The 11,490-nt window shown below is 48.4% G+C and overlaps 1 protein-coding gene across 1 annotated transcript; it reads right to left on the bottom strand.

The window, feature by feature from the left end:
- Positions 1 to 9,661: 9,661 nt before the first annotated feature.
- On the bottom strand, positions 9,662 to 10,597 carry LOC124979289 (olfactory receptor 4D2). The gene has a single exon (XM_047543798.1). It carries the CDS (start codon positions 10,595 to 10,597, stop codon positions 9,662 to 9,664), a length of 936 nt encoding a protein of 311 aa, XP_047399754.1.
- Positions 10,598 to 11,490: the final 893 nt, after the last annotated feature.

Genomic DNA, 11,490 nt, shown 5'->3' with positions numbered 1-11,490 from the left:
CAGCAATATTGAGTTATGTGAGGGTTTGGTCAAGTCAGAGCCCTGGGTCCTAGGCCCAGCCCTACCCGCCCTGTTGGCCAGTATCTCAGAAATTTTGACCTATAGATTGCTTGAGGTGAAGATGAGAGGCAAGCAGAAGGAAAGGGCCCACTGAGGAGCCCTGCACAGGCAGACTGTGGAGGCAGGTTCTGGGGTGCTGCTGGGGCTGGCAGGCAGAGCTGTAGACAGGGAGGCTGAAGGAAAAGTAGGGCCTGCACCTGGTCTCCTGGCCCATGGGGCCTGGAGGACCCTTCATTCACTGCTCTGCTGTCCTCTCACAGGATCCTGACCCGAGGTCCTGACCTTCTACCTATAAACTCCACCTATTTTTGTGTGTGTAACAGAGCCCTTTGAAGTTAAAAGCCTCAACTCCCCAATTTCCTGAAAAAAATTGTTTTTCAGCAACTGATTTTCCTCATGCTTAGCTTGAAAACTGAGCAGACACCAGTAAATTTTGTGAAAAACCAGAATTGTGCCAGGCGTGGGGGCGCATGCCTGTAATTCATCCCAGCAGTTTGGGAGGCTGAGGCAGATGGATCGTGAGTTCAAAACCAGCCTCAGCAACTTAGTGAGGTACTTAGCAACTCAGCGAGACCCTGTCTCTAAATAAAATATTAAAAGGGCCTGGAACGTGGCTAAGTGGTTAAGCACCTCTGGGTTAAATCCTCAGTACCCCCCACCCAAAAAGAAAAAAAAAAGAAGAAGAAAGAAAAACCAGAATCGTAACAGACTTCTAGCTAGTACAGCCTGGCTAAATCTACATATATGTATTTCTGGGCTATAAATTGTAACATTCATGGGTTGGGGTTGCGGCTCAGTGGTAGAGCACTCGCCCAGCATGTGTGAGGGACTGGGTTCGATTCTCAGCACTTCATATAAATAAATAAACATAAAGGTCCATAAACAACTAAAAAATATTTTTTAAAACTTGTAACATTCCTGTAGGACAGGCAGAGGCAGATTAGCTGACCTCCCAGTTTGAGCCAAACTGCAATTAAATTCATGTTTCCTTTTCATAAGGTTTTCTCTTATTTCCGATGAGGGCAGGGTACTAAATCCAGCCAGTCAGAACTCCAGCAGGGCTCTTGCCTGGGTGCTGGTAACATTTTCCTACTTCCAGGCTGCTCCCGATTCAGCAGGAAGCCCCCATTTCCTTCCGGCTTCCTCTGGGAAGCCATCTTTGACCCATCTCACAGGCTAGACTAGGTGCCTGAGCACCATAGTCAGTACCCAGGAGCCTAATGAGATCAACGTAGGGAGGATGACTGCACTGTCAACCCCTCAAGCAAGCCACTCAGTCTGAGGCCACCTCCTTACTGGCAGATGTAGGTCTTTTCTGTGGTCTACCTCGTAGAATCCTTAGGAGAATAAATGTGAAACGTTACCACTGGTGCCTGGGCCACAGCAGGTGCTCTACATTGTTGCTGAATAAGCTTTGTTGTTTCCTTTATTGAGCTTGTTGAGGTTGTTCCTCAGGGACAGAAATTGCCATCAGTCTGAAGAATGGGGGGCAGTGAGTGCAAGGGCTTTGTAGGCCCTTCAGGGCTGCTCACCTGGAAGGGAGGCCTCCAAAGCAAGGGTTGTTGGTCCCTATCTCTCTGGGGTCAGGCACTGGAAACTGAGCACAAGGACGGGGATGGAGCCCCAGCCTCGAGGAGCTTTCCAGCCTCGGCACCCACTGTGTGGCCTTTACAGGGAGCAGGGTCCTCATGGTGGTCTGCTTTGACCTGTGCTTTTTCCTGTGGTCAGGGCCAATCACATGCAGGGACCAGAAGAGGGGCGGGTGGGCAAAGGCTGCAGTTCCTCTGCCCTTCCCCATGGGCTATTTTTTCATGCCAACTGGGACCTCAGTGGAAGTTTTCCCCTCAGGGTTACAACCCGAGTATGTCACTGGAGGCATGTTTTGTTTTCGTTTTTGTTTTTTTTTTTTGAGGTGCTGGGGATTGAACCTAGGGCCTTGTGCTTACAAGGTAAGCACTCTTCCAACTGAGCTATCTCCCCAGCCCGTGTTATATTTTTTGATACCTCCCTCCTCTATATACTAAATTATTAGTAGTGATACTTATTAAATGAAATAAGTAACAATAATGACCAGAAAATAAATGTATGAATTTTCTTTTATTGGACTTTGTATATATAATCATGCCAATAAAGAAATAAAACTAAAAAATTACTCTATTAAAAAATAAAAATGGATTAATGCTTTCATTATACAAATGTGTTTTAAATAAAAGAAAAACACCTACATATTGGTAGTTTTAATATTTAATATATAATTACAGTTCCTGTTTTCTTGATTTGTTTTCTAGCTGTTAAATGAACAATTACAAAAAGAATACATTTAATCTTCAAGATATGATTAAAACTCAGTAACATATTTTGTTGAGTGAAGTAAGATTTACACTTAAAACTACTTCACGGTTTGCACTCATTCATTGCTTTACATTTTAAATACAAATTAAAACCACAGTGTTTATTACAATCTCTGGATCATCAGCGTTTATATCACATCAGCTGTTTAAACAGAATACACAATGCTGTTGGCGGGACCTGTGACCTGTGACCAAAGCCTGGTCAGACCTTTTTGGACCATTAATAGTTATTCTCAAAGCAAATACACTTAGCAGTGGAAGCCACTGAATTATTGGGAATGTTCTGAATTAACCTCCACATAGAGCATAGTGCTTATTTAAGGATAAGCAATAAGAATGCATTAACTTCAAGCTTGTGTGGTTTACCAATTGCAGCAATTTGGGGGACTGTAGATCAACCCAAGCTCTCTTTGGGGAGCAGAATTGTTATCACTAATATTGTTTAGATTTGCCACTCCCGTGGTGAGAATGGTAAGCAGTCTGTCCTTTTGTCGTGTTGTATCATGTGCAAATTCCCTACAGGTAACACACCCTGGTTTTCTGAACCGGAGTCAATGGCTTCCTTCTGCTCTGTTCTGGGCACTGGTGTTTTGGCCCTTCCTTTTACCTTCACTAAATGGCACGTCAGGAGGCTTTCAAGTCCTTCCATCCCCTCAAGCCCGACCCCCTCCCACACACTTTGGGTCCCTGGGGAGAGAGAGGAAGGGAGCATTGGGCTCTGAGCACCTGGAGGGGAAGGGGCTGCTCATGCTGCACTGGAATCAGCCCATGCAGGGTCCAGGTAGGCAAGGTCACTCTGGGGTCCATGATGATATCTCTTCAGCAGCTGCCAGGTATCCCCAGATCCTTCCCCAGCTTCCCAGGCCCTGCAGGACCTCTCCAGTGTCCACCTCACTCCCACCACCTACCACACTGCAGCCTGAGCTGCCTGAAGTTTCCTGCTTCAGTCTCCCCCTCACCTCTGGGTCCTTGTGCATGTCGCCTTGCCTGACTGACTTCTACTCATCTTCTCTCCTGGGTTGGTCCATCACCTCCTGCAGGAAGCCTTTCCTCAGCCCCTTCCTGTTCAGACCCCCAAATTCGGTCTCAGTTAAAGGCAGGGCATCCCACACTGATGCCTGCGCAGCACATACTGTGCAGCGCTGAAGGAACGCTGTCACCATGTCCATCCCCAACAGATGCTGAGCACCTTGGGGACCTCAGACCCGATCTTGCTTGCGACTGTGTATCCAGCACCCAGCACAAGGCTGGGCAAGTGCTCAGGAATGTAGGACATACAGGAGTGTGCACTTAACACCAGGGGGCCACACACGCTTTCCACCTGGCAGGGAAGAAAAGCCACCTTTCCACAGCCATTGGGACCTACCAAATCCTCGTCCTTCTCCAGGGGATAGTTGGGCCACTCCCAGGGTCTTGACCCCAGTAAGCCAGATGGATGGAGTGAGGAAGGGGTTGGGGGCCATAATGGAGGTGATGTAGAGATGGGAGGGCTCTGGGCTGTCCCCCAGGAAAGGTAAGAGGCAGGACCTGAGCTCTGGGTGGTTGGAGTGGGTGCTGCTCAAGGGATGTGAGCATGAACAGCCCGCTGAGCAGGGAGGCCACATGCTGGGACTGCAGGGGTGGGGCACCCCACGGGCTGGGTGTTTGGCAGGTCTGTGTGAGCGTTCCCTCAGCAAGTGGCATCCAGAACCCACTTCTGGGCCACGGGGACCTCAGAAGTTGGGGAGTCTCATGGACAAGCTCTTCCTCTGAAAGGAAAATGGGCAAAATAAAAAGCCATGACCCATGAAAAAGGCCACTCTTGGGATGACAGGAGGTGACAAGTCTGCTTAGAGACTGGAGATAAGAGGGCCAGAAGAAGCTGGGTGGTGTCCTCAGGCACTGGGGCTCTGGTTAGGGACAGTCCCTCAACAGTTCTACCTTTCTTCCAGGGTTGTGGGAGTGTGAGGCTCAGGGAGTTGGCCCCACAAGCATGCAGTCCCCTCTGCTGGCTCCTCCTGTCCCTCTGAACAGCTTTTCCTAGGAAAGGAACCTAGGGGGCTCACACAGTCTGCCTCTCAGCCCGAGTCCCATCTCCTCTCTATTTCTTTGCTCTAAACCCACCGGCTTTCGGTTCTCACCTGGGCCTGCCCTCTCCTCCTCCAGGTCTCAACCACTAGGGCCCTTGCCGCTCTGCCTGGCGACTCCTTCTGAGCATGCAGGTCTCATCCACAAGGAGCCTTTCCTGGTCCATGGCCTGCACACAATGCGGTTGGTGGGGTCTTCTTAGGCTTTCAGCTCCTTTCCTCAAAGTTCACATCATTGTAATTATACACGTGCCTCTGTGGTTGGATTTGTTTGAGCCTGAGCTCCCTGCAGATCTGTGGGTGTCAACACAGGACAGGATGTGCACCTATTTTATTGCTCACAGTGGCCTCGATACCTAATATAGTGTCTGGCAATGAGATGAATGCTGGTTTGTGGAATGGATGCATGTCCTGTGACCTTCCCTGTCATGGTTCTGAGATCAAGGGATAGATTTGTGCCTGTAAGTCTGCCAGGACCTGGCGCCTTTGACCAGGGGTATTGCTTTCTGTGGGTCAGTGGATGCTGTTGCAGGCCTGGCCCTGCCAGACTCATGTCCAGACCTTGGACCATGAGGGAGGTTTCCCTCTTGGGCACCTTTCAGCTTCAGTAACCATCCCTGGCCAGCTTCAAACCTCAAGTTTCTGCAATCGCTTTCACAAGAACCGTCTACCAGCCACGGGGGAGCTGCTGGCCACAGGACTGATTTGATCTCTTTATCTGCTCTGCTCCAACCACCCCATCCAGACAGCAGGGTCAGAGCAGGGCTTGGGGCCTGGTAGACCTGATCTCACTTCCAGGGGATTCTGTAACGGTGTCTTGGGCCCTGTTCCCGTGATAAGAGCACTGACAAGCACAGAGGGAAAGGGCGTGGCTCCAACTTGGTGGTTCCACTCTTTGCCAGAGTCCGGGTGGGCCTGGAGTTTGTGCACATGTATGTGAGTTTCTGTATATGTTTGGGTTTCAGAGCTGGAGACTCTCCTCTTGAGGGAGGCAGTTCTGAGCCCTCTGCCTTTAGCAGGCCTGGAGAAAACACATCTTGGGGCTTTGGAGAGCTGACCTGGGGGTCCAGCACCATCCTGCCTGAGTGACCTTCAGAAAGGACTTCACCTCTCTGATCTGCTAATCAATTCACCAAAGGACAGGAAGGTTCAGGAGGCAGGAGATCAAAACGTGAGAGGTCGTAGGTCCATGCTCATGCCCCTCCCGCTCCCACTTTCCTTGAACTTCCGTGAGAGCTTGTTACCCTACCTTCCCCATCAGACTGGGAATTCCCAGGGGCAGAGACTGGGGGCGCAGGAGGGGAATTGTGGCCTTGCAATGATTCAATGACGTCATGAGTGAGAAGGCCCAGAGGGGGCACATAACTCACAGGTGCTGCCATTTGTAGTGACTGGAGACTGGCAGTGCTGGAAGCCAGCAGGAAGGGCTGCAGCTGATGTGGGTGATTTCTTGCACTTGCAGTGTGGCAGTCTAGTGCCTGTGCTTTGCTGTCCTTCCCATGTCCTTGTAACCATCCTCTGAGGCAGGCTGCTGATGGACATCAGTTTTTTTTTTTAAGTTGTAGATAGACACAATACCTTTGTTTTATTTAATTATTTATTTTGTCTTTTTATATTTGTTCTAATTAGTTATACATGACAGCAGAATGCACTTTGACACATCATACATAAATGGAGTATAACTGCTCATTCTTCTGGTTGTACCTGGTGTAGAATCACACCTGGTGAGTCGTCCTGTATGCACACAGGGTAATAATGTCCCTTTCATTCTACTCTTCTTCCTGCTCTTGGATCCCCTCCCCTCCCTTCATTCCCCTCTGCCTAATCCAAAGTAAGAATAGATTTACTCTGGATATTTCTTTATTTTTATGTGGTGAGAATCGAACCCAGTGCCTCACACATGCTAGGCAAGCGCTCTACCACTGAGCCACCACCCCAGCCCTGGGACTTCATTTTTAACGTTGAGGTAGAGAAAAAAATATTGCATCATGGTGTCCAGGAAGGGGCCCTCAGTAGGGGTCTGACTTAGAAGTCAAGCTCCTGAGGGCACAGATGTGACCTGATGGAGAGAAGCCCCCTCCCGTGGCTGGGATGATACCTGAGCCTGAGCAAGCAGAGCAGGGACCTGGAGACCCCTGTGCTTGGGGCGAGTCTGGCAAGCCACGCGCTGCTGCAGTTGTACCCACGCTGCAGTTGACCCTAAGGGGCTTCCCGTGGATCCCTCCTGGGCAAGGCTCCTGTGGGCTCCAGCTCAGGGGATAGAACCACTCTAGAGCAAGTGCTGGTCAGGGGCTGAGAAGGAGGGCTGCATCCTCCTTCAGTCCCCCTTGGCCACACACTGTATATAGAAACACAACACAGTCTCTCTACAAGAAAGAGCCCACAGAGCCACATGTGGTACTGCATCCCGGTAACTCCAGTGACTGGGGAGGCTGAGGCAGGAGGATTGCAAGTCTGAGGCCAATGTGGGCAAATTAGTGGGGACCCTGTCTCAAAATTAAAAAAAAAAGGACCAGAGATATAGCTCACTGGTAAAGTGGTAAAGTGCCCCTAGGCTCAACCCTCAGTTTGGAAAAAAAGAAAAAAAAAAAAAAAAAAAAAGGAAAAGGAGAAAGAGAAAAAGAAGAGAAGGCCCACAGTGACTTGCCCTTGTAGGCTAATCCCAATACACCTAGAAAGAATGAATGCCTGAAGGCTGTAAGAGTTCAGACACCCCCTTAAGGGAAACAATCTCTTGCCTGGGGCATCAAAATCAGGAAGACTCAAAAATGCAAAGAGAGAAGCTGGCCTGGTGGTCCAAGCCTGTGATCCCAACAGCTCTAGAAACTGAGGCAGGAGGAACACGAGTTTGAGGCCTGGGTTCAACCCCACAAAACAAAACAAAAGAGTAAGGATTTGCTTTCCAGCCACAGCTTCATGCATCTAGTGGTGGTGAGCACAGGGGTGGTGATCTTGGGCTCCCAGTCTCTTGGCAGCACTAGACGTGAGGAGTCAATGCCCAATATCCCAGGTCCCTCTGTTCTCGCTCATGGCTCCTGTTGGGTCTGTCATAGCTACTGCTGCATCTGTCCCCTACGGGTGCCTTTCTTCCTCAGGTTTCTGATTAAGTGTAAGTATAGCTTTTCTTCCCTGACATCAGTCAAAACAAAGTCAGGAACCTATGGATCAAGAGCACAAAATAGGACTGGGCACAGTGGTACACACCTATAATCCCAGCAACTCTGGAGGCTGAGACAGGAGGGTCGCAAGTTCAAAACCCGACTCAGCAAAATAGCAAGGCTCCTAGCAACTTAGTGAGACCCTGTCTCAAAATAAAATATTAAAAGGTCTGGGAGATGTAGCTCAGTGGTAAAGCTCCTCTGGGTTCAATACTCAGTCACACACACACACACACACACACACACACACACAAAGACAAAATAGAACTGAAAGAGTAAACTGTAGGCTCTTAATACTTGTTTAATGAGTGAATAAGAACATGAATGTTCAGACAAAACTAAAGACAACCCAATCCCAATTAGGTGGTGCTCCTTGAGGGGTGACCTTCCTGTGACTTCATGGTAGGTGTTGCTGGGCAATCTGTCCACTCACACCTTCCTTCTCTGTGAACACTCTTACCCACAATCCCTATTATAGGGGGATTGGATGGTCACACTTCAGTTACAGGACCTGTATATTCCCCAGCCACAGGGAACACATGGCCCAACTTTAGCCAATCAGATTATTCTCTTGAGACTTTGGAATTTGAACCCTAACAGACTCAGTCAGTCATTGGCGGGAAGCAAAATGGAAGGGTCAGGTTTGGGAGTTGAGATCCCCATTTGGCCCACATGCAAGATGACTATGTCAGCAAGGAGGGATGCAGGAAGAAAGGGGAACCTGCTATGTTGTTCCTGACAGCTTCTCACTCCCACAGTACCTGACTCCACTCTTCACCTGAGAGCCCTAAAATAAACTCCCCTCTGTTTATTTAAGGTCGTTCGGGCTGCGGCATCCAGCAACTTAAGCCACAACTTGCTTTTTTCTTCAGCTCTGCCTGATAACCTGATCCCAGCCCCCTGACTCTGGAATCAGAGGAGAGATACAATGGGTGTGTGGCAGAGAGCTCCAGGCAGGGTGGAAGCAAGGCACATCAGAGAAATGGAAAAAGAAGAGGCCCAGATGGAGGTAAAGAAACTGAAATGGCAGCAGTTGGTGTAGGAGGGAGTCAGAGGAGGAAGGAGGAGTGAGAGGAGAGAGACCAAGGAAGTTAGAGTCAACAAACCACTATTTTATAGAACACATTCTTTGGATCCAGTATTGCATCAGTTCTGAAATGCATATTTGCAAATGTGAATGAAAATAAAAGGATGAGCTATCAAATGCACAGATTTTCTGATTCCCATTTGTAAGAAGTGTTGAGTCTGTAGCAATAAGTAGTCCAACTCTAACAGACGTGGCCCTGAATATACCCTCACTATTATGCCTTTTGCCCTTGGGTGTGTTGTATGACCCCCACCCTCTCTGTGCCTCACTCACTTCCAAAACACGATTCCACTGATGAAAGAATAAATGTCACGGATAATAATAACAATAATCCTTACAAAGTTTCTATGATTTACAAAATACTTTCTCACACATTTAAAATTTTGAATTGTACAGCAAATCTGTGGCATGATTGGGACTGGTATTGTTTTACATAAGGAGACCAAGAGAGTTTAGTTCGCACATCCAAAGTCACTGGTTTGAAAAGGGAAAGATCATAGCTACCAATCCAGGACTAAGACTACAAATCTTGTGGTCTTGCCAATACTCTGGACTCAGAACAAAAGGAGATGCTGGGAAGAGAAGCAATTTAGAGAAAATAGAAAAGCTTTAGGGGAAATGTTGCCATCATAAAAAGAAACTTTGATCAGGAAGAGACAAAGGAGGGTGTCTTCTCCAGGGACAAGTAAACCTTGCTCATTGTTTCAGAAGCACAAACCTTAGCCACAAAGAGAAAGCATCCCTTTTTCTAAAAACCGAGTAAGTTGTTCCGTGTCAAAATACGAGTGCACGCATGCGCATGCACACACACACACACATACACACACACACACACACCACTAGATGATTCTCCTGACACATGCTAGGAGTTGAGCAGATGTAGTCTCTCCCTCCATTTAACAAAAGGAATAGGTCAAAGAGAAGTGACTGATTCCATAGTCACACCTTTTTACAAACCAGCCAGTGCATCCCTAATCTCTTCACTGCTGCCTGCATCTCCTGGTTCCTCAGGGTGTAGATCACAGGGTTGAGCATGGGAGTCATGACCGTGTGGCTGATGGACACAGCTTTGTCCATGGGGAATGGGGTGAAGGGCCGGGCATAGAGGTAAATGCTTGGAATGAAGATCATAGATACCACCATGATGTGGGTGGTACAGGTGGAAGCTGCCTTCCTTCTCGCCTGCCCTGGGTGGAACCTCAGCATCACCAGGATGACCAAGTAGGAGATCAGAAGGATGAAGAACCAGATGACATCCAGCATCCCACTGTTGGAGATCATGAGGAATTCTAAGAGGGACGTATCAGTGCAGGCGAGTCTCAACACCTGGGGAACATCACAGTAGAAGTTATCCAGGATGTTGGGGCCACAGAAGGGCAGTGGGAGCATCAGAGACAACTGGACAATGGAATGGACAAAGCCTCCTATCCAGGCTGCCACCACCAGCCCCGTGCAGAGCTGCGTGCTCATGATGGTGACATAATGGAGAGGCCGGGAGATGGCCACGAGACGGTCATAGGCCATCACTGAGAGGAAGAAGACCATGGCACCTCCCAGAAAGTGGAAGAAGAAGATCTGGGCCATGCATCCCTGGAAGGAGATGGTCTTCTTCTCAGAGAGGAAGTCCACCAGCATCTTGGGGGCAGTGACTGAGGAGAAGCAGAGGTCTATGACAGCCAGATTTCGGAGCAGGAAGTACATGGGTGTGTGGAGCTTCGAGTCTGAGGTCACTGTGCCTATGATGAGGAGGTTTCCCACAACGGTAGTGATGTAGACAAATAGGAAGAGCAGAAACAGGAAGGGCTGAAGCTCCTCAGTCTGTGAGAGCCCCAGGAGGACAAAATCTGACACCCAGGTGAGGTTCTGTGGTTCCATGGTGTCTTCTCTACGCAGCTAAAGAAAATGAAACACAGACATAGATGTTTGAAGTCACTACTTGCCCTGTGAGTGCTCAGGGACTCGGGCTAAGCTGTTCGGGCCCACGTGATGGGCATTTGCACATGCAGACCACGGCACCCGGTGCTGCTGTCTCTGAGGGATTTACATGTGGGTGCTGGAATACACACTCATGGGTTATCTTAAAGTTATCCAGAAAGACATGCAACTTGCCTTTCAAAGATTGAAATAATGATGGGAAAACACTTGGAGGAAGGCAGATCTGGAGTTCATTTCAGGTCCTCCATTTCCTTGAGATCGGACTGAGCATCTTACCTATTTTGTCAGGATCTCAGCTTCCACATCCAGAAGGTGGGAATTAAAAGGCTTTCTTTACAGAATTTTCTGTGGGCTTAAATGGAATGACACATAAAAGTTTCTAGAATGGTGCCTGGCATAATAAACAGCCATCCCTCTCCTCTGTGAAGACTCTGAGTTTGAAATCATCCTCCTTCTTCTGGTCTTCAAGATTCTGACACAACATTTAACAACACATCAGAACGTTAAGACCTTTCATGCGTCTTCTTTTCCTCAGCAGTTCAATCATAAGGTCCTAGAGGCGTGCATCTTAATTTCACAATTTATTTGTACCCCTATGTGTCCATTCTTGTCAGTTGGTACTCAGTGAGGATATGATGTTGATTGTAGGGTGGATGAACAATTATAGGAGGTCCAAGTCCTTGTGGAAGAACCTCTGGACCCAGCCAGATTCATGGGTTATGCAGTTTCTTCCCGCTCTCACTTACTGGCTAAGTTTCCACAGGACATAGGTGGAGGCCAGAGAGAGGTGGAGTAGAAAACGCACTACATTAAGAAGCAGATGATGGATAATT

The sequence above is a fragment of the Sciurus carolinensis genome, chromosome 3 (genome assembly GCF_902686445.1).
Source record: "Sciurus carolinensis chromosome 3, mSciCar1.2, whole genome shotgun sequence".
Classification (NCBI taxonomy): Eukaryota; Metazoa; Chordata; class Mammalia; order Rodentia; family Sciuridae; genus Sciurus; species Sciurus carolinensis.
The sequence above is the reverse complement of the archived record's forward strand: the minus strand, read 5'-3'. Positions and strand labels throughout refer to the sequence as shown.